General features: G+C 47.1%; 1 protein-coding gene across 2 annotated transcripts in view; it reads left to right on the forward strand.

Annotated features, from left to right (window-relative positions):
* Positions 1-21,940, forward strand: part of shtn2 (shootin 2) — a 69,064-nt gene that overhangs the window by 47,053 nt on the left and 71 nt on the right. For both annotated transcript variants that reach the window (XM_072580398.1, XM_072580407.1), the window contains 5 exons: positions 23-87; positions 2,925-3,025; positions 16,708-16,770; positions 17,251-17,392; positions 21,728-21,940. The exon at positions 21,728-21,940 is cut by the window's right edge and continues 71 nt beyond it. In XM_072580398.1, coding sequence (XP_072436499.1) covers positions 23-87; positions 2,925-3,025; positions 16,708-16,770; positions 17,251-17,392; positions 21,728-21,918 — 562 coding nt within the window. In that variant the 3' untranslated portion in view covers positions 21,919-21,940. The remainder of the gene's footprint in view (positions 1-22; positions 88-2,924; positions 3,026-16,707; positions 16,771-17,250; positions 17,393-21,727) is intronic.

A 21,940-nucleotide genomic window follows, 5' to 3' on the forward strand; every position in this document is an offset into this window, starting at 1 on the left:
CTTCCCCACCCCCACCCCACAGCCCCTTGGCCGAGTTACTGAAGAGAAGGCAAAAGAATCAAGCAGGGGATGGGCCGAATAACCAAGGTCAGTAAATCCAATGTCACAGAGGCAGGTAATTCCCCGGGTTTGGCAGGGGTGGGAGGGAGTGGGTGGGGTTGCAGGTTGGATGTTTATTGGGGTGGGTATTTTATCATCTGAATGATGAACGCAATGGCTCGGGGGCCTTATTGGTCTTGAGGGAGGAGGGGGATGTCAGGGTGTGCTCTCTGGTTTCTCATTGATCTTGGAACAATAATCCATGGGGCCTGAGTTGGGATTGAGTATCGCTCAGTCAAACCATGGGAAATATGGAGGCATCTAACTAAGAACCAGGCACCAATCGTAACAAGGACAGAACGCCCCTGGTGCTCACCTTCCACCCTACCAACCTTCGCATAAACCAAATCATCCACCGACATTTCCGTCACCTCCAAACAGACCCCACCACCAGGGATATATTTCCCTCCCCACCCCTTTCCACCTTCCATAAAGACCGTTCCCTCCGTGACTACCTGGTCAGGTCCACACCCCCCTACGACCCACCCTCCCATCCTGGCACCTTCCCCTGCCACCGCAGGAACTGTAAAACCTGCACCCACATCTCCTCCCTCACCTCTATCCAAGGCCCTAAAGGAGTCTTCCACATCCATCAAAGTTTTACTTGCACATCCACCAATATCATTTATTGTATCCGTTGCTCCCGATGTGGTCTCCTCTACATTGGGGAGACTGGGTGCCTCCTAGCAGAGCGCTTTAGGGAACATCTCCGGGACACCCGCACCAATCAACCAAACCGCCCCGTAGCCCAACATTTCAACTCCCCCTCCCACTCTGCTGAGGACATGGAGGTCCTGGTCCTCCTTCACCGCTGCTCCCTCACCACCAGACGCCTGGAAGAAGAACGCCTCATCTTCCACCTCGGAACACTTCAATCCCAGGGCATCAATGTGGACTTCAACAGTTTCCTCATTTCCCCTTCCTCCACCTCACCCCAGTTCCAAACTTCCAGCTCAGTAACTGTCCCCTTGACTTGTCCGGACTTGTCCTACCTGCCTATCTCCTTTTCCACCTATCCACTCCACCCTCCCCTCCCTGACCTATCACCTTCATCCCCTCCCCCACTCACCCATTGTATTCTATGCTACTCTCTCCCCACCCCCACCCTCCTCTAGCTTATCTCTCCACGCTTCAGGCTCACTGCCTTTATTCCTGATGAAGGGCTTTTGCCCGAAACGTCGATTTCGAAGCTCCTTGGATGCTGCCCGAACTGCTGTGCTCTTCCAGCACCACTAATCCAGAATCTGGTTTCCAGCATCTGCAGTCATTGTTTTTACCTACCAGCCATTCTAGGCCATATCTGTGGCAGCAAGAAGTCTCAGGTACAGAACAACAATCTGCGTTTATCTAGCCACCTTGAATGGAATCTTGGCCAAAACTGAGAGATCGTTCCCACCCTGTCATCTGACTGTCACCGTTAACAGAATGGTCATGCACATGCAAAGAGTCAAACAAAGAACAAAGACCTGCATCTACCTCCTCAGTAAATGGCCCAAAATACCTCATGGGGTCACAGGTCAATGCTGTAAGGCTCTCTGATGCTGTCAACTACAGCCCAGCGCGAATCCAATCTCCCTGCTCCAAATATCCCCATCTGCAACTTGACTCAACAATCGTCAAGGGCTATATTGATGGACCTGGCTCTCCTGGTCCCCAGGATATCCCCCCCCCCCCAGGAGGGTCAATGCGTTGAGAAGCCACTGTGGACCCCAATGCCCATGTGCCTGGCTCTGATCTCCTGTGGCAACCCTGAGCTCTTCTCAACCCTTTCTGGATTGGTCAAGACCACCCAACATCAGTGAGCTCACCAAGTCCATCCAGGCTGCAGTTAGGGGTCATTCCAAACGCTGACTCACGCTGTTCAGGAACACCCACACAGGAAGCTGGGCATAAAGAACCAGTGACCGGGCTATCTCGTGGCTATCTGTGACAGGGCACATGCTAAAGAGAAAGAACATTGAGCCATCCATTATCAAGTGCTTCACGAAACAGATTACGGCATCAAATCTCATCAGGAGATCCTAGGGGCAGGTGACCCGGTCCATGGGATTTTCCGGGAACATGGTGGAGGTGGGGTGGGGAGGTTGGCCTGGCATGGGGGTTCCTGTCACAACTCACAGTCTAAACCTGTACAACACAGAAGGCCCCACTACAGAATCTCCAGCCTCCCAGCCCTTGCTGACACTCTGGGCCAGTACTGAAGGTGTGCTGCACTGTTAGAGGCACCACCTTGGAATGAGACATTAATCTGAGTCTCCATGTACCCCCTGAGGCAAGCGTTAAATATTCCTTGACATTATTCCAAGGAAGAACAGGGACTTTATCCTTGGTGTCCTGGCTCATGCTAAAAGGAAAACGGGTGGTCTGGCCCATTAGGGCTTTGTCACTTGTGGGATCTTGCTGTGCACCCTTTAGCTGCCATGTTACCTACAGCACAATGATGACTCTTGCTCACAAACACTCAGGAGCTGTAAAAGCGGTGGGACAACCTGGGGTCTTGATAAGCATTATTTAAGTTCACGGAATATCTTGGCTCGATATAATACAACCCACGTTCAGCCATTAATTCACCAACTTGCCCATCTCTTGTCCCTTCAGAGGTGCTGATGAAAGATGCGTTTTGTCAGAGCTCAGCATCGGCACAATTTATAAGAAAGCCCAACATTTATATCACGAGAGGAGGGTGCTGATTGGTAGATGTGCTTCCACTGAGAGTGCGCCAGTTATTCAGATCGACACTTAACATCCAGACACGGTTTAAAATTTCAATCGGGGTGACTCTGATAAGTCAAAGCATTACCCTGGTCTCTTCTCACTCTTTCTAGACTCAGTCAATCTCAACGATCTCAAGGTGAAAGCTGTCAGTGAGATGATGGACAGGATTAAACGTGGCGTTGTCCTGAAACCCACCAAAAGGAAGATGGAGGTACAATCGCGCAAAGTTGAAGCCGTGAATCGTACAGCTATGTTTATTCAGGCCTCTTTGAAATTAGCCCCCATGTGGCCAACCCTCGCCATAACCCCACAAACTGAACACAAAACAAATACCAAACAACAGTCCCTTCACCCATCAAGACTGTGCGACCATGTGATGCTTTTCTAACCCATTCACTTCCACACTGTCCATACCCCTCTATTCCCTGACTGTCAAAATGCCCCTTAAATGTTGCGGTTGTATCTGCTTCTAACACACCCTTTGGCGGCACATTCCAAGTACTTACCACCCTATGTGTAAAAAAAAAACCTGCCTCTCACATCTCCCTTAAACGTACCCCTTTTACTTTAAACCTATGTCCCCTAGTCATTTCTACTCTGGGACAAAGACTATCCATTCTATCCATGCCTCTCATAATTTGGAAACATCTATCAGGCCGCCCCTCATCCTTCTAAACAAGATAGAGTTTGTCCTTGAGGCTAATACCCTCAGAACCAGGCAGCATCCTGATACGTGAGTTACATTCACGATTTTCCAATCTAGCGGAACTTTGCCTGAATCTGGGGAAATTTGGAGAAATGAAACCAACATATCAACAAACTCACCAGACCCTTGCTTTAACAGCGTGGGATTGAAGCCCATCAGGATTCTGGCTCTTGTCAGCGCCCAGCTCCAACAACTCACCGAGCACCACTTCCCTGGTGATTGTGGTTTTGTTTCATCCCTTCCTGATTTCCCTTATTGCTGTTCTGGGAAGTAACTTATATCCTTTATAGTGAACTCCTGATTGAAATTCCCCTCCAAGCCAGTCACCATCCTGACTTGGAAATATATTGTTGTTCCTTCAGTATCGCTGGGAGGGAATCCTGGAATTCCCTCACCAAGGGCATTGTGGGTGCTTTTCCAGCACCACACATTTCGACTCTGACTCTCCAGCATCTGCAGTCCTCACTTTCTCCTGGCATTGTGGGTCTACCTATTACCCAAAGGTCTGCTTCCATCCTCCTAAACTTTAATGATGACAGGTTCAGCCTGCTCAACTACTCCTCATAAGACAACTCCTTCATCCCTGGAAACTTCTATCAACTGTTCCCAAGGTAAATGTATCACTCTGTCGAAAAGGACATCAGCACTGTACACAGCAACTTTCGGTGCAGTTTGACCAATGCCCTGCAAGATTTCCCAATTTTTATTCTCAAATGGCAATAAAGGCCAACATTCCACAGAATCCTACTTTTACAGGATCTCTACGATGTGTAAGCAAACCATTCGGCCCATTGAGTCCACACTGACCCTCCGAAGATTGTCCCACCCACTTACCCGACCCCTGTAACCCCACATTTCCCATGACCTCGCCAGCACGCCCCTGGACACTACGGGACAATTCAGCATGGCTAATCCACCCTAACCTGCACATCTTTGGACTGTGGGAGGAAACCAGAGGACCTGGAGGAAACCCACGCAGACACGGGGAGAATGTGCAAACTCCACACAGACAGTCGCCTGAGGGGGTTCCATTTGCCCTCCCAATCACTTACTGTACCTATATGCTAGCAGTTGGTGATTTATGTGCTAGGACACCCGGATTCCATTGTACCACAACATTCTGCATTTTCTCTCCAATTAAATAATCTTCTGGTCTTATATTCTTCCAGCCTCACATTTTCCAACATTTTACTCCATCTGCCGATTCCTGCCCACTCCCTCAGCCTATGTTTATACCTTCACAATGTCTTTGTGTCCTCCTCACAGCTTGCTGTCATAACCATCTCTCAATCAGCAGCAAGCGTTTCAGTAAGAACAGAGAAGATGGTAAAAGAGGGGGAGGTGTGGCATTGTTGGTCAAGGACAGTATTACAGTTGTAGAAAGGATGTTTGGGGACTCGTTAACTGAGGTAATATGGGCTGAGGTTAGAAACGGGAAAGGAGAGGTTACCCTGTTGGGAGTTTTCTCTCGGCCTCCAAATAGTTCCAGAGATGTAGAGGAAAGGATAGCAAAGATGATTCTTGATAGGAGCGAGAGTGACAGGATAGTTGTCATGGGGGACTTCAACTTTCCAAATATTGACTGGGAACACTACTGTATGAGTACTATAGATGGGTCAGTTTTTGTCCAGTGTGTGCAGGAGAGCTTCCTGACACAGTATGTAGACAGGCCGACAAGGAGCGAAGTCACATTAGATTTGGTACTGGGTAATGAGCCCAGCCAGGTGTTAGACTTGGAAATAGGTGAGCACTTTGGTGATAGCGATCACAATTCTTTTATGTTTACTTTAGTGATAGAAAGGGATAGGTGTATACCACTGGGCAGGAGTTACAGCTGGGGGAAAGGCAATTACGATGCGATTAGGCAAGTTTTAGGAAGCATAGGATGGGGAAGGAAACTGCAGGGAATGGGCACACTAGAAATGTGGAGCTTATTCAAGGAAAAGCTCCTGTGTGTCCTAGATAAGTATGTACCTGTCAGGCAGGGAGGAAGCTGTAGAGCGCGGGAGCTGTGGTTTACAAAGGAAGTGGAATTCCTGGTCAAGAGGAAGAAGAAGGCTTATGTTAAGATGATTTGGAGATGCCGGTGTTGGACTGGGGTGTACAAAGTTAAAAATCACACAACACCAGGTTATAGTCCAACAGGTTTAATTGGAAGCACACGAGCTTTCGGAGCGACACTATCACTATCACCTGATGAAGGAGCGTCACTCCGAAAGCTAGTGTGCTTCCAATTAAACCTGTTGGACTGTAACCTGGTGTTGTGTGATTTTTAACTATGTTAGGATGAGATGTGAAGGCTCAGTTAGGGCGCTTGAGGGTTACAAGGTAGCCAGGAAAGACGTAAAGAGAGAGCTCAGAAGAGCCAGGAGGAGAATGAGATGTTGTTGGCGGATAGGATCAGGGTAAACCCTAAGGCTTTCTATAGGTATTTAAGGAATAAAAGAATGACGAGAGTAAGATTAGGGCCAATCAAGGATAGTAGTGGGAAGTTGTGTGTGGAGTCAGAGGAGATAGGGGAAGCACTAAATGAATATTTTTTGACAGTATACACTAGAAAACGACAATGTTGTCGAGGAGAATACTGAGATACAGGCTACTAGACTAGGTGTGATTGAGGTTCACAAGGAAGAGGTATTAGAAATCCTGCAGTGTGTGAAAATAGATAAGTCCCATGGGCCGGATGGGATTTATCCTGGGATCCTCTGGGAAGCAAGGGAGGAGATTGCCGAGCCTTTGAAATTGATCTTTATGTCGTCATTATCTACAGGAATAGTGCCAGAAGACTGGAGGATAGCAAATGTTGTCCCCTTGTTCAAGAAGGGAAGTAGAGACAATCCTGGTAATTATAGACCAGTGACCCTTACTTCAGTTGTTGGTAAAGTGTTGGAAAAAGTTATAAGAGATAGAACTTATAATCATCTAGAAAATAATAATTTGATTAGGGATAGTCAGCACAGTTTTGTGAACGGTAGGCCGTGCCTCACAAACCTTATTGAGTTCTTTGAGAAGGTGACCAAACAGGTAGATGAGAGTAAACCGGTTGATGTGGTGTATATGGATTTCAGCAAGGCATTCGATAAGGTTCCCCACAGTAGGCTATTGTACAAAATGCAGAGGAATGGGATTGTGGGAGATATAGCAGTTTGGATCAGTAATTGGCTTGCTGAAAGAAGACAGAGAGTGGTGGTTGATGGGAAATGTTCATCCTGGAGTCCAGTTACTAGCGGCGTACCGCAAGGGTTGGTGTTGGGTCCACTGCTGTTCGTCATTTTTATAAACGACCTGGATGAGGGTGTAGAAGGGTGGGTTAGTAAATTTGTGGATGACACTAAGGTCGGTGGAGTTGTGGATAGTGACGAAGGATGTTGTAGGTTACAGAGGGACATAGATAAGCTGCAGAGCTGGACTGAGAGGTGGCAAATGGAGTTTAATGTGGACAAGTGTGAGGTGATACACTTTGGTTGGAGTAACTGGAATGCAAAGTACTGGGCTAATGGTAAGATTCTTGGTAGTGTAAATGAGCAGAGAGATCTCGGTGTCCATGTACACAGATCCTTGAAAGTTGCCACCCAGGTTGACAGGGTTGTTAAGAAGGCATACAGTTTTTTAGCTTTTATTAATAGAGCGATCGAGTACCAGAACAATGAGGTTATGCTACAGCTGTACAAAACTCTGGTGCAGCCGCACTTGGAGTATTGTGTACAGTTCTGGTCACCGCATTATAAGAAGGATGTGGAAGGTTTGGAAAGGGTGCAGAGGAGATTTACCAGGATGTTACCTGGTAAAGTCTTACAAGGAAAGGCTGAGGGACTTGAGGCTGTTTTTGTTGGAGAGAAGAAGGTTGAGAGGTGACTTAATAGAGACATACAAGATCATCAGAGGGTTAGATAGGGTGGACAGGGAGAGCCTTTTTCCAAGTATGGGGACGGCAAACACGAGGGGACATAGCTTTAAATTGAGGGGTGATAGATATAGGACAGAAGTCAGAGGTAGTTTCTTTACTCAGAAAGCAGTAAGGGTATGGAATACTTTGCCTGCAACGGTAGTAGATTTGCCAAGTTTAAGTACATTTAAGTCGTCATTGGACAAGCATATGGACGTACATGAATAGTGTAGGTTAGATGGGTTTCAGATTGGTATGACAGGTCGGCGCAACATCGAGGGCTGAAGGGCCTGTACTGCGCTGGAGTGTTCTATGTTCTATGTTAAGTGCGGCTCCGTCTTTTCATCCAAGCTCGAAATTATGCATTCCATGACATGCACTCACTGTTAAAATGGAGGCAAAGCAGTTGCCAGTATGTGCACAGAAAGCTCCCAAACAACACCATGCAGCTGATGACCTGCAATGGGACAAGTGGAATCATAGAAACAGGAGTAGGCCATTCAGCCCCTCGAGTCTGTTCTACCATTCAATTGGATCATGACCAATCTGTGGCCTAACTCCATATGCCTGCCTCGGGCCATATCTCTTGATTACCCATGCTTAATAAAAACTTGTCAATCTCACATTTAACTTGAACAACTGAATAAGCATTGTTGGAGGAAGAGAGTTCCAAACCTTACTACTCTTTGCATGTCAGATTACTTTCTAACATCTCTCTTGAATGACCTGGCTTTAACTCTCAGACTATGCCCCTGGACCGAGAAGCTTCAACCAGTGGAAATAGTTTTATCTTTATCTACCCTGACCTTCCCTGTTAATATCCTGAAGACCTTGATTAGATATCCCCCTAAACCTTCTAAATTCTAGAGAATCAAGGCTTGATTTGTCTAATCTCTGTCCACAACTGAACCCTTATGCCCAGGTAACATTCTTGTAAACCTGCATTGAACGCCCTCCAAAGCCACCCTTCCGAAAGTGTGATGCTGAGGTCTGCTCACAGTACTCTAAGTTGGGTCTACTTAGGGTTTTGTACAACTGCAGCATAACATCTGCCTTGCTACGCTGCAGCTCTTTAGATAAGAAGGCCAGCATTCCATTAGCCTTCTTAGAGACATAGAGTCATAGAGATGTACAGCATGGAAACAGTCCCCTCGGTCCAACCTGTCCACGCCGACCAGATATCCCAACCCAATCTAGTCCCACCTGCCAGCACCCGGCCTATATCCCTCCAAACCCTTCCTATTCATATACCCATCCAAATGCCTTTTAAATGTTGCAATTATACCAGCCTCCACCACATCCTCTGGCAGCTCATTCTGCGTGAAAAAGTTGCCCCTTAGGTCTCTTTTATATCCTTCCCCTCTCACCCTAAACCTATGCACTCTAGTTCTGCACTCCCCCACCCCAGGGAAAAGACTTTGTTTATGCTATCCATGCCCCTCATAATTTTGTAAACCTCTATAAGGTCACCCCTCAGCCTCTGACGCTCCAGGGAAAACAGCCCCAACCTGTTCAGCCTCTCTCTATAGCTCAAATCCTCCAACCCTGGCAACATCCTTATAAATCTTTTCTGAACCCTTTCAGGTTTCACAACATTTTTCTGATAAGGAGGAGACCAGAATTGCACACAATATTCCAACAGTGGCCTAACCAATGTCCTGTACAGCCGCAACATAACCTCCAAACTCCTGTACTCAGTACTCTGACCAATAAAGGAAAGCATTCCAAACACCTTCTTCACTATCCTATCTACCTGCGACTCCACTTTCAAGGAGCTATGAACCTGCACTCCAAGGTCTCTTTGTTCAGCAACACTCCTGAGGACCTTACCATTAAGTGTATAAGTCCTGCTAAGATTTGCTTTCCCAAAATGCAGCCCCTCGCATTTGTTTGAATTAAACTCCATCTGCCACTTCTCAGCCCATTGGCCCATCTGGTCCAGATCCTGTTGTAATCTGAGGTAACCCTCTTCGCTGTCCACTACACCTCCAATTTTGGTGTCATCTGCAAACTTACTAACTGTACCTCTTATGCTCACATCCAAATCATTTATGTAAATAACAAAACGTAGAGGGCCCAGCATCGATCCTTGTGGCACTCCACTGGTCACAGGCCTCCAGTCTGAAAAAAACCTTCCACCACCACCCTCTGTCTTCTACCTTTGAGCCAGTTCTGTATCCAACTGGCTAGTTCTCCCTGTATTCCATGAGATCTAACCTTGCTAATCAGTCTCCCATGGGGAACCTTGTCGAACGCCTTACTGAAGTCCATATAGATCACATTTACTGCTCTGCCCTCATCAATCGTCTTTGTTACTTCTTCAAAAAACTCAATCAAGTTTGTGAGACATGATTTCCCTGCACAAAGCCATGTTGACTATCCCAAAACAGTCCTTGCCTTTCCAAATACATGTACATCCTGTCCCTCAGGACTCCCTCCAACAAATTGCACACCACTGAGGTTAGGCTCCCCGGTCTATAGTTCCCTGGCTTGTCTTTACCACCCTTCTTAAACAGTGGCACCACGTTTGCCAACCTCCAGTCTTCCGGCAACTCACCTGTGACTATCGATGATACAAATATCTCAGCAAGAGGCCCAGCAATCACTTCTCTAGCTTCCCACAGAGTTCTCGGGTACACCTGATCAGATCCTGGGGATTTATATACCTTTAACCGTTTCAAGACATCCAGCACTTCCTCCTCTGTAATCTGGACATTTTGCAAGATGTCACCATCTATTTCCCTACAGTCTACATCTTCCATATCCTTTTCCACAGTAAATACTGTTGCAAAATATTGATTTAGTATCTCCCCCATTTTCTGTGGCTCCACACAAAGGCCACCTTGCTGATCTTTGAGGGGCCCTATTCTCTCCCTCGTTACCCTTTTGTCCTTAATGTATTTGTAAAAACCCTTAGGATTTATGCACATCTGGATAAGAATGATGTGATCAAGGATAGTCAGCATGGTTTTGTGAAGGGCAGGTCGTGCCTCACAAACCTTATTGAATTCTTTGAGAAGGTGACTAAGGAGGTAGATGAGGGGAAAGCGGTAGATGTGGTATATATGGATTTTAGTAAGGCGTTTGATAAGGTCCCCCATGGTAGGCTACTGCAGAAAATACAGAGATATGGCATTGAGGGTGATTTGGAGGTTTGGATTAGGAATTGGCTGGCTGGAAGAAGACAAAGGGTAGTAGTTGATGGCAAAGGTTCATCTTGGAGTGCCGTCACTAGCGGTGTTCCGCAAGGATCTGTTTTGGGACCATTGTTGTTTGTCATTTTTATAGATGACCTGGAGGAAGGGTTAGAAGGTTGGGTGAGCAAGTTTGCAGATGATACGAAAGTCGGAGGAGTTGTAGACAGTGAGGAAGGATGTGGCAGGTTACAGCGGGATATAGAGAAGCTGCAGAGCTGGGCAGAAAGGTGGCAAAAGGAGTTCAATGTAGCTAAGTGTGAAGTGATTCACTTTGGTAAGAGTAATAAAAAGATGGGGTACTGGGCTAATGGTCGGATACTTGGTAGTGTGGAAGAGCAGAGGGATCTTGGTGTCCATGTACACAGATCTCTGAAAGTTGCCACCCAGGTAAATAGTGCAGTGAAGAAGGCATATGGCGTACTGGGCTTTATTGGTAGAGGAATTGAGTTCCGGAGTCCTGAGGTCATGCTGCAGTTGTATAAGACTCTGGTGCGGCCGCATCTGGAATATTGTGTGCAGTTTTGGTCGCCATACTATAGGAAGGATGTGGAGGCACTGGAACGGGTGCAGAGGAAGTTTACCAGGATGTTGCCTGGTATGGTAGGAAGATCCTATGAGGAAAGGCTGAGGCACTTGGGGTTGTTTTCATTGGAGAAAAGAAGGTTTAGGGGTGACTTGATAGAGGTGTACAAGATGATTAGGGGGTTAGATAGGGTTGACAGTGAGAACCTTTTTCCACGTATGGAGTCAGCTATTACAAGGGGGCATAGCTTTAAATTAAGGGGGGGTAGATATAGGACTGATGTTAGGGGTAGGTTCTTCACTCAGCGAGTCGTAAGTTCATGGAATGCCCTGCCAGTAGGCTCATTTCAGAAGGCTTTCCATTTTCCAGCCGTCCCTTTACCTGCGAACATCTGCCCTCAATCAGTTCTTGCCTAATACTGTCAAAATTGGACTTTCTCCAAATTAGAACTTCAACTTTTAGATCTGGTCTATCCTTTTCCATCACTATTTTAAATCTAATAGAATTATGGTCGCTGGCCACAAAGTGCTCCCCCACTGACACCTCAGTCACCTGCCCTGCCTTATTTCCCAAGAATAGGTCAAGTTTTGCACCTTCTCTAGTAGGTACATCCACATACTGAATCAGAAAATTGTCTTGTACGCACTGAAGAAATTCCTCACCATCTAAACCTTTAACACTATGGCAGTCCCAGTCGATGTTTGGAAAGTTAAAATCCCCTCCATAACCACCCTATTATTCTTACAGATAGCTGAGATCTCCTTACAAGTTTGTTTCTCAATTTCCCTCTGACTATTAGGGGGTCTATAATACAATCCTAATAAGGTGATCATCCCTTCTTATTTCTCAGTTCCACCAAATAACTTCCCTGGATGCATTCCCAGGAATATCCTCCCTCAGTACAGCTGTAATGTTATCCCTTATCAAAAATGCCACTCCCCCTCCTCTCTTGCCTCCCTTTCTATCCTTCCTGTAGTATTTGTATCCTGGAACATTCAGCTGCCAGTCCTGCCCATCCCTGAGCCATGTTTCTGTAATTGCTATGATATCCCAGTCCCATGTTCCTAACCATGTCCTGAGTTCATCTGCCTTCCCTGTTAGGCCCCTTGCATTGAAATAAATGCAGTTTAATTTATTAGTCCTACCTTGTCCCTGCCTGCCCTGACTGTTTGACTCACTTCTGTTCTCACCTGTACCAGTCTCAGATTGATCTCTTTCCTCACTATCTCCCTGGGTCCCACCCCCGCTCCCCCCTCCTCCCCCCTCCCTCCCCACCCCCCCCCCCCCCCCCTCCGCCCCCACACCTTACTAGTTTAAGTCCTCCCAAGCAGTTGTAGCAAATTTCCCTGCCAGTATATTAGTCCCCTTCCAATTTAGGTGCAATCCGTCCTTCTTGTACAGGTCACTTCCACCCCAAAAGAGATTCCAATGATCCAAAAATGTGAATCCTTCTCCCATACACCAGCTCCTCAGCCATGCATTCATCTGCTCTATCCTCCTATTCCTGCCCTCACTAGCTCATAGCACTGGGAGTAATCCAGATAATACTACTCTCGAGGACATCCTTTTTAAATTCCTGCCTAACTCCCTGTAATCTCCATTCAGAGTCTCAACCTTTTCCCTCCCTATGTCATTGGTTCCAATGTGGACAATGACCTCCTCCTGGCCCCTCTCCCCCGTGAGAACATTCTGCACCCTCTCTGAGATATCCTTGATCCTGGCATCTGGCTTGTCCTTACCACCCTTCTTAAACAGTGGCACCATGTTAGCCAACCTCCAGTCTTCCGGCACCTCACCTGTGACTATCGGTAGTTCTAAGGTACACCTGATCAGGTACTGGAGATATATCCACCTTTACGCGTTTCAAGACATCCAGCACTTCCTCCTCTGTAATCTGGACATTTTGCAAGGTGTCACCATCTATTTCCCTACAGTCTATATCTTCCATATCCTTTTCCCTAGTAAATACTGATGCAAAATACTTCTTGACTATTTTCAACTAATTTCTGCTTCTGTTCATGGCATTTTAAAGAGCTATGCACCTGAATCTCCAAATCTCGTTGAACATTCACTGTATATAATCCTGTGTTTTCTTAAAAATGCCCTGATCTAACATTTTCAGTCCAAAATATATAAACTCACACTTGCTTCTATTAAAGTCCATCTCCTGCAGCCTTGTCCATTCACTGAATCTATCAATATCCTGTTGTCATTTTACGCTGTCGTCAACACTGTCCACAATGCTGTCCGATTTGGTGTCATCAGCAAGTTTGAATATTTGACTTTTCATTGCCATTATCCAGATCGTTAAAGAATATTGCGAATAACTGAGGGCCCAACGCAGAGCCCTGTGGGACACCACTAGTCATGACCTTCCAATTTGAATACTTACTCGTTAATTGACGTTTCGGGCGTGAGCCCTTCTTCAGCAACACATTTTCAGCTCTGATCTCCAGCATCTGCAGTCCTCACTTTCTCCTACCTACTCGTTAATCAAATTCTCTGTATCCTGACACTCAACCAATTTCCCAGTCACGTCAGTAATTTTCCCCCATTTCCATGGGCTTCCACCCTAGTGAACAGTCTCTTATGTGGGTCTTTATCAAAAGCCTTCTGGAACTCCCTATGGACAGCATCCATCGACTTACCTCCATCCACCATCTTTGTCACCTCTTCAGGCATGAATGATCAGATAATCTGATTTAATGGGGGTTATGTCTTGGCCAGGGGACTGGGAACAGGTTCCTGATTTCCTTTGAAACAGCTCAGGAGGATATTTTGTATCTGAAAGGGCGATTGGTTTAACGTGTTTCTGAGGGGCAGCACCATTGACAGTGCAGCACCCCCCTCCCACTGCCACAGTGACATCGAACACACATACAGTCATAGAGTCATAGAGAGATGTACAGCACAGAAACAGACCCTTCGGTCCAATGCATCCATGCTGACCAGATATCCTGAACTAATCTAGTCCCATTTGCCAGCACCCAGCCCATATCCCTCCAAACCCTTCCTATTCATATACCCATCCAAATGCCTCTTAACTGTTGCAACTGTACCAGCCTCCACCACATCCTCTGGCAGCTCATTCCACAACATGCATCACAGGGTGGCACGGTGGTACAGTGATTAGCACTGCTGCCTCACAGTACCAGGGACCCGGGTTCAATTCCAGCCTTGGGTGACTGTCTGTGTGGAGTTTGTACATTCTCCCCATGTCTGCGTGGGTTTGCTCCATGTTCTCTGGTTTCCTCCTGCAGTCCAAAGATGTGCAGGCCAGGTGAATTGGCTGTGCAAAATTGTCCATAGTGCTAGGGATGTGTAGCTTAGGTGCATTAGTGATGGGAGCCTAGTGATGGGAGATAAGGAAATAGCAGGAGAACTTAACAAGTACTTTGCGTCAGTTTTCACAGTGGAAGACATGAGTAATATCCCAAACATTAAAGGGTGTCACGGGGCTGAGTTGAGTATGGTTGCCATTACGAAAGAGATAGTGCTAGAAAAGTTAAAAAGTCTTAAAATTGATAAATCTCCTGGCCCCGATGGGATACACCCTAGAGTTCTGAGAGAGGTGGCTGAGGAAATAGCAGAGGCATTGGTTGAGATCTTTCAAGAGTCACTGGAGTCAGGAAAGGTCCCGGATGATTGGAAGATGGCTGTTGTAACCCCCTTGTTCAAGAAAGGATCAAGGCAAAAGATGGAAAATTATAGGCCAATCAGCTTAACCTCGGTTGTTGGTAAAATTCTAGAATCCATAATTAAGGATGAGGTTTCTAAATTCTTGGAAGAGCAGAGTCTGATTAGAACAAGTCAACATGGATTTAGTAAAGGGAGGTCATGCCTGACAAACCTGTTGGAATTTTTTGAAGAGGTAACAAGTAGGTTAGACCAGGGAAACCCAGTGGATGTGGTCTATCTAGACTTTCAAAAGGCCTTTGATAAGGTGCCACACGGGAGGCTGCTGAGCAAGGTGAGGGCCCATGGTGTTCGAGGTGAGCTGCTGGGATGGATTGAGGATTGGCTGTCTAACAGAAGTCAGAGAGTTGGGATAAAAGGTTCTTTTTCAGAATGGCAGCCGGTGACGAGCGGTGTCCCGCAGGGTTCAGTGTTGGGGCCACAGCTGTTCGCATTATATATTAATGATTTGGATGAGGGAACCGGGGGCATTCTAGCAAAGTTTGCCGATGATACGAAGTTAGGTGGACAGGCAGGTAGTACTGAGGAAGTGGGGAGGCTACAGAAGGATCTAAACAGGTTGGGAGAGTGGTCCAGGAAATGGCTGATGGAATTCAACATGAACAAATGCGAGGTCTTGCACTTTGGCAAAAAGAATAAAAGCATGGACTACTTTCTAAATGGTCAGAAAATTCGTAAAGCCAAAGCACAAAGGGATCTGGGAGTGCTAGTCGAGGATTCTCTAAAGGTAAACATGCAGGTTGAGTCCGTGATTAAGAAAGCGAATGCGATGTTGTCTCTTATCTCAAGAGGGTTGGAATATAAAAGCAGAGATGTACTACTAAGACTTTATAAAGCTCTGGTTAGGCCCCATTTGGAGTACTGTGTCCAGTTTTGGTCCCCACACCTCAGGAAGGACATACTGGCACTGGAACGTGTCCAGCGGAGATTCACACGGATGATCCCTGAATGACAGGTCTAGCATATGAGGAACGGCTGAGGATACTGGGATTGTGTTCGTTGGAGTTTAGAAGATTAAGGGGAGACTTAATAGAGACGTACAAAATAATACATGGCTTGGAAAAGGTGGATGCTGGGAAATTGTTTCCGTTAGGCGAGGAGACTAGGACCCGTGGACACAGCCTTAGAATTAGAGGGGGTCATTTCAGAACAGAAATGCGGAGACATTTCTTCAGCCAGAGAGTGGTGGGCCTGTGGAATTCATTGCCACGGAGTGCAGTGGAAGCCGGGACGCTAAATGTCTTCAAGGCCGAGATTGATAGATTCTTGTTGTCTAGAGGAATTAAGGACTACGGGGAGAACGCTGGTAAGTGGAGCTGAAATGCACATCAGCCATGATTGAATGGCGGAGTGGACTCGATGGGCCGAATGGCCTTACTTCCACTCCTATGTCTTATGGTCTTATGGTCTTATGCGTCAGGGAAAATGTAGAGTAATGGGGAATGGGTCTGGTTGGGATTCTCTTCGGAGGGTCAGTGTGGATGTGTTGGTCCGAAGGGCCTGTTTCCACACTGTAGGGATTCGAAGGCCCTCTGTGTGAACCTTCTGACTGAGAGGTGAGAATGCAACAATCTCAAACACAACTGGCACAGAATTTCAAATCGCTCAATAACAAACTGATTAAAACAAAATGACTTAACAAAAACAGTATCAGAAACTGATGTTAAAAACCCATCTAATTCAACAATATCCTTTAGGGAGGGAAACCTGCTGTGTTGTTTTGACCTGGTCTGGCCAACACATGAATTCAGACCCACAGTCACTGATCCTTAATAGCCCTCTGAGGTTTCACTGTATCTGCCCAGGGAGTCTGGGTAATGGATGACAGCAACACCCATGTCCCGAGAAGGAATAGTAAAATTTAACTGCATGTTCCTCTCCACAGCTCCTGGATCCGAAACCCAGTGGGGATGAAGGCAGTGCAGTACACGCGCTGAAAGGGATACTGGTAGGTAAGGAACCTGCCCCTGACAGCAGGTCATAGGTTAAAGTTCAGCCAACATCAACACTGACTGGCAGCTTCCAGGGCTCAGGGAAAGGGAGTCCCAAGCTTTGGTAGGAAGGGAGCCTGGACCTGAGGAATGTTAAATCACTCAGTCCAGACTGGGAACTGGGAAACTCTCACTGACTTAGTCCGGATGTTGTCCCCCGAAATTGGAAAGAGGTTGGAGGAGAATGGAGTAGTCAAAGGCTGTGAACAGATGGAGAAGGATGAGGAGAGAAAATTCCCCACCTTCATCACAGTCACATGGGAGGCCATTTGTAACATTGCTCAGACCTGAGGAAGAAATAGAAACCTGAAAGGACGGGCACTAATGTTCAATTCTGGGGAGGGATGGGAACAGATGTTGCTGGGTGGCAGTATCCGTCATGACGATAGGGCATGCTTTGCTCGTGTGGATAACCCAAGCGTAAATCCCATTTGAAGGATTCAATGACAAACAGAAAGGTCCGGCAATCCAGTTGGAAAAGCGAGAAGAAACAGAGTGAGCTGGAGGCTGTCCTGCTGAGGAGGAGGAAGGTAACAGATGCCAAAAAAGATTCCGCAAAAAGAGACATGGAAAATCCAGGTATGGATTACAGAGACCAGGTGGAAGGAATAGTGAACTGGGAAGGGAGGAAGACCCGGAGCAGGGGGAGAAAACAGAGGGATGTGCAGTGGGGAGACAAGTTCAAGTTATATATTTAATGACGCCACAAGTTAAATTGAAAGTAAGTTACAGCAGATGTACACAGCAAAAAACTACAGCAAGCCAGCAGGTACACTAGAGACAAATTTCTTTCCAAAACCCTTCCCTTTTTCTTCAGGAGAATGCATCCTCTATAATTTGCAAACACAAGTTACCACAGTTACCCTTTCAGTATGGTCGACAAAAAGACAATGTGTTCGTTCAGGCCAGTCCCACTTCCATCAGTTTCCACATATGCATCGCACACATATTTAACACATGTAGGTCTTCTAACAGTACATGTGGGCACTGTCATTGGCTAGCTATCTGGTACTTACTTATTACCAGGAGAAAGTGAGGACTGCAGATGCTGGAGATCAGAGTCGAGAGTGTGGCGCTGGAAAAGCACAGCAGGTCAGGCAGCATCCGAGGAGCAGGAGAATCGACGTTCCAGGCAAAAGCCCTTCCTGATGAAGGGCTTTAGCCCGAAATGTTGATTCTCCTGCCCCTTGGACGCTGCCTGACCTACCTACTTATTACCAGGCTGATGTTTCTTCTCCAGAGTGTCATTCCACAATGAGTTGTGTTGCTGTGGTAACAGTTGTTGCTGAGTTGTTTCTGTTGTTGGGAAACAGTGGATCTGTGTGACAGATAGTGGCTGCAGTCTCAGTGCAAATACTGAATTCACATCTTCTCAATCAGCTAGGTGCAGTGAAGACACTATTTCTCTAAGTGTGTAAATGTTTACAGTTGTGACAATATATCTGGTCATTCACATTTACCATGTACAATTGAGGCGAAAACTGCTCTGTTTCGGCCCCATTGTTGCCATTTGGGTTGACTGCTGAGAAAGTTGAATGTTTGCACTCTGACAGGTTTTTAGCTCTGGCGAAGATTTAGTGAAATTTGGCTTTTTCACACTGCGAGGAGAAAGTGAGGACTGCAGATGCTGGAGATCAGAGCTGAAAATGTGTTGCTGGAAAAGCGCAGCAAGTCAGGCAGCATCCAAGGAGCGGGAGAATCGACGTTTCGGGCATGATTCCTGAAGAAGGGCTCATGCCCGAAACGTCGATTCTCCTGCTCCTTGGATGCTGCCTGTCCTGCTGCGCTTTTCCAGCAACACATTTTCAGCTTTTTCACACTGCACCTTGATTTAGTAACTCCTGTCACTACTTCAGTGGCTGTTTTTCACTATTGGAAGAGTCTTCTTGCTGTGGAGTGACTGGATGAGGTAAATATCTTCATTCAAGTATTGTCGTCATTAGCAACTATCTCGCCTGCTTAGATTGGTACTCATTACAAGCACAGTGCTTAATCTCACACCTTCATCTCATTGCTCAGGTTTTGTCAGTAGAGGACTTTTCTTCCTTTCCTCAGTGGGGACTTAATGAGGCAGACTTGATTAGGGAGATTAAGGTGAAGGAATGCCTCAGGAGCAGTTAGAGAGGGAGAAGCTGAACTCAGTTGTAATGGTGTTACAATTTAGTAAAGGTCCTTACTAAGACATAATGGAAGAGCTGGCCAGCGTAGATTGGGAGAGAAGCCGAGCCAGGAAGATGGTGGAGCATGGATTTCTGGGGGCAATTCGGGGAGACACAGCAGAAATTCATCCCAAGGAAGAGGAAACACACCCTAAGGGGTGGATGAGGCAACCAAGGCTGACATGATTCGGAGATGCCGGTGTTGGACTGAGGTGTACAAAGTTAAAAGTCACACAACCCCAGGTTATAGTCCAACAGGTTTAATTGGAAGCACTAGCTTTCGGAGCGCTGCTCCTTCATCAGGTGGTTGTGGAGTACACAATTGTAAGACACAGAATTTATAGTGCTCTGAAAGCTAGTGTGCTTCCAAGTAAACCTGTTGGACTATAACCTGGCTGACAAGGGAAGTCAGAGTCAGCATAAAAACAAAAGAGGTAAGTACACAATGTGGTGAAGATTAGTCGGAAGCCAGAGGATTAGGAAGCCTTTACAAACCAGCAGGGGATAATGAGAAAAGCAATAAAGGGCAAGAAGGTAAAATAAGAGGGAATGCGAAATAATACAAATGGTTGCAAATGGTTTTTATTCAGGCGGGGTCTAGATTAGAGTGGTGCTGGAAGAGCACAGCAGTTCAAGCAGCATCCAAGGAGCAGGAGAATTGACGTTTCGGGCATGAGCCCTTCTTCAGGAATGAGGAAAGTGTGTCCAGCAGGCTAAGATAAAAGGTAGGGAGGAGGGACTTGGGGGAGGGGCATTGGAAACCCCCAAGTCCCTCCTCCCTACCTTTTATCTTAGCCTGCTGGACACACTTTCCTCATTCCTGAAGAAGGGCTTATGCCCGAAACGTCGATTCTCCTGCTCCTTGGATGCTGCCTGACCTGCTGCGCTTTTCCAGCAACACATTTTCAGCTCTGATCTCCAGCATCTGCAGTCCTCTCTTTCTCCTCGGAGTAGGAATGGGGTAAATAGAAATGGTGGAGGAATTGAATTGGTACTTTTTAAAATTCATTCATGGAACATGGGTATCACTGGGAGGGCCCAGTATTTATTGCCTGTCCCTAGTTGCCCCTTGAGGTGAGATTGAGCTGCCTTCTTAAACTGCTGCAGTCCATGTACTGTGGGACAACCCACAATGCTCTCAGGGAGGTAATTGCAGGATTTTGACCCAGCGATAGAGAGGGAACAACGGCAGTCTGTACCTCTCTATTCCCTGCCTATTCATGTATCTCTCAAGGTGTCTCTTAAAAGTTGTCATTATTTCTGCTTCTACCACCTCCCCTGGCAGTGCCTTCCAGGCACTTCTGTGTAAAAAAACTTGCCTCTCACATCTCCTTTAAATGTTCCCCCCTTTTACCTTAAACCTATGTGCCCTAGCAATTGTCATTTCTACCCTGGGAAATAGACTCTGACTATCCATTCTATCTGCACTTTTCACAATTTTGTTAACTCCTATCACATTTGGATAGTGTCACTGCAGTCCTCAGGATTGGCCACTTTTCCCAGCACTCAGTCTGGCAGGTCTCATTCACACACACAGAGTGTGAGGTGTGGAGACAGAGGACAGAGGACACTGAAGGTACACTGGGGGAAGAGGGACAGTATCTACACTGAGGCAGTGGGGTCAGTGAGGAACATTGCTGCCTGGAAATAGTAATATAGTGGTGGCTCAGTGGTTCGCACTGTTGCCTCACCAGCACTAGGGACCCAGGGTTAGATTACAGCCCTGAGCGACTGACTGTGTGGAGTTTGCACATTCTCCCCGTGTCTGTGTGGGTTTCCTCTGGCTGCTCTGGTTTCTTCCCACAGTCCAAAGATGTGCAGGTTAGGTGGTAAAAACAAGGACTGCAGAGGCTAGATTAGAGTGGTGCTGGAAAAGCACAGCAGGTCAGTCAGCATCCAAGGAGCAGGAAAATCAACATTTCAGGCAAAAGCCCTTCATCAGGAATAGAAGCAGGGTGCCTGCAGAGTGGAGAGGTAAATGAGAGGGGGGTGAGGGCTGGGGAGAAGGTAGCAAAGAGTAAAATAGGTGAATGGAGGTGATAGGTCAGAGAGGAGGGTGGGGGAAGCTAGCAAAGAGTACAATAGGAGAATGGGGGTGGGGATGAAGGTGAGAGGTCAGAGAGGAGGGTGGGGGAAGGTAGCAAAGAGTACAATAGGAGAATGGGTGTGGGGATGGAGGTAATAGGTCAGAGAGGAGGGTGGGGGAAGGTAGCAAAGAGTACATTGGGTGAATGGGGAAGGTGATGAAGGTGATAGGTCAGAGGGGATGGCGGAGTGGATAGGTGGAAAGGAAGATAGGCAGGTAGGACAAGCCATGGGGACAGTGCTGAGCTGGAAGGTTGGAGCTGGGGTGAGGTGGGGGAGGGGGAAATGAGGAAACTGGTGAAGTCCACATTGATGCCCTGGGGTTGAAGGTTAGGTGGATCAGTCATGCTAAATCGCTCATGGTGTTCAGGGGTGTGTAGGTTAGGTGCATTGGCCAGGGGTAAATGTAATGGGGGTAGGGGATTGGGTCAGGGTGGGTTACTCTTCGGAGAGTTGGTGTGGACTCGTTGGGCCGAAGGGCCTGTTTCCAGACTGTAGGGAATCCATGAGGTCGAGACAGAATGGCTTATGGGGGATGGGAATGAGTTAGAAAATGAGGGGAGAGTGTGACAGAGAGTTCGAGGGAATAGGGGAAGAGCGAGTGAAGGGAACAGGGAGAGGGGGAGGTCGAGACAGAGAGGGTGTGAAATGTTGGCCCCCTGTTCCACAGCAGCAGCAGCAGCAGCACCTCCCACTGGCCGAAGTGAAGGGATCAGCCCCAGGTTAGTCCCAGCCTCCAGCACACAGCCAGCGAAGGGGTTGAAGAGAGGTGTGTTGGTGCAACAGAGCCGGAGGATCTCCGATATCACAGCCCTGAACAGGAGGAGCACAGAGCGGCCGGAGAAGCTAGCAGAACCGTGAGGGACTCGGATCCCCAGCACAG

Source organism: Chiloscyllium punctatum, chromosome 1, assembly GCF_047496795.1.
Source record: "Chiloscyllium punctatum isolate Juve2018m chromosome 1, sChiPun1.3, whole genome shotgun sequence".
Lineage (NCBI taxonomy): Eukaryota > Metazoa > Chordata > Chondrichthyes > Orectolobiformes > Hemiscylliidae > Chiloscyllium > Chiloscyllium punctatum.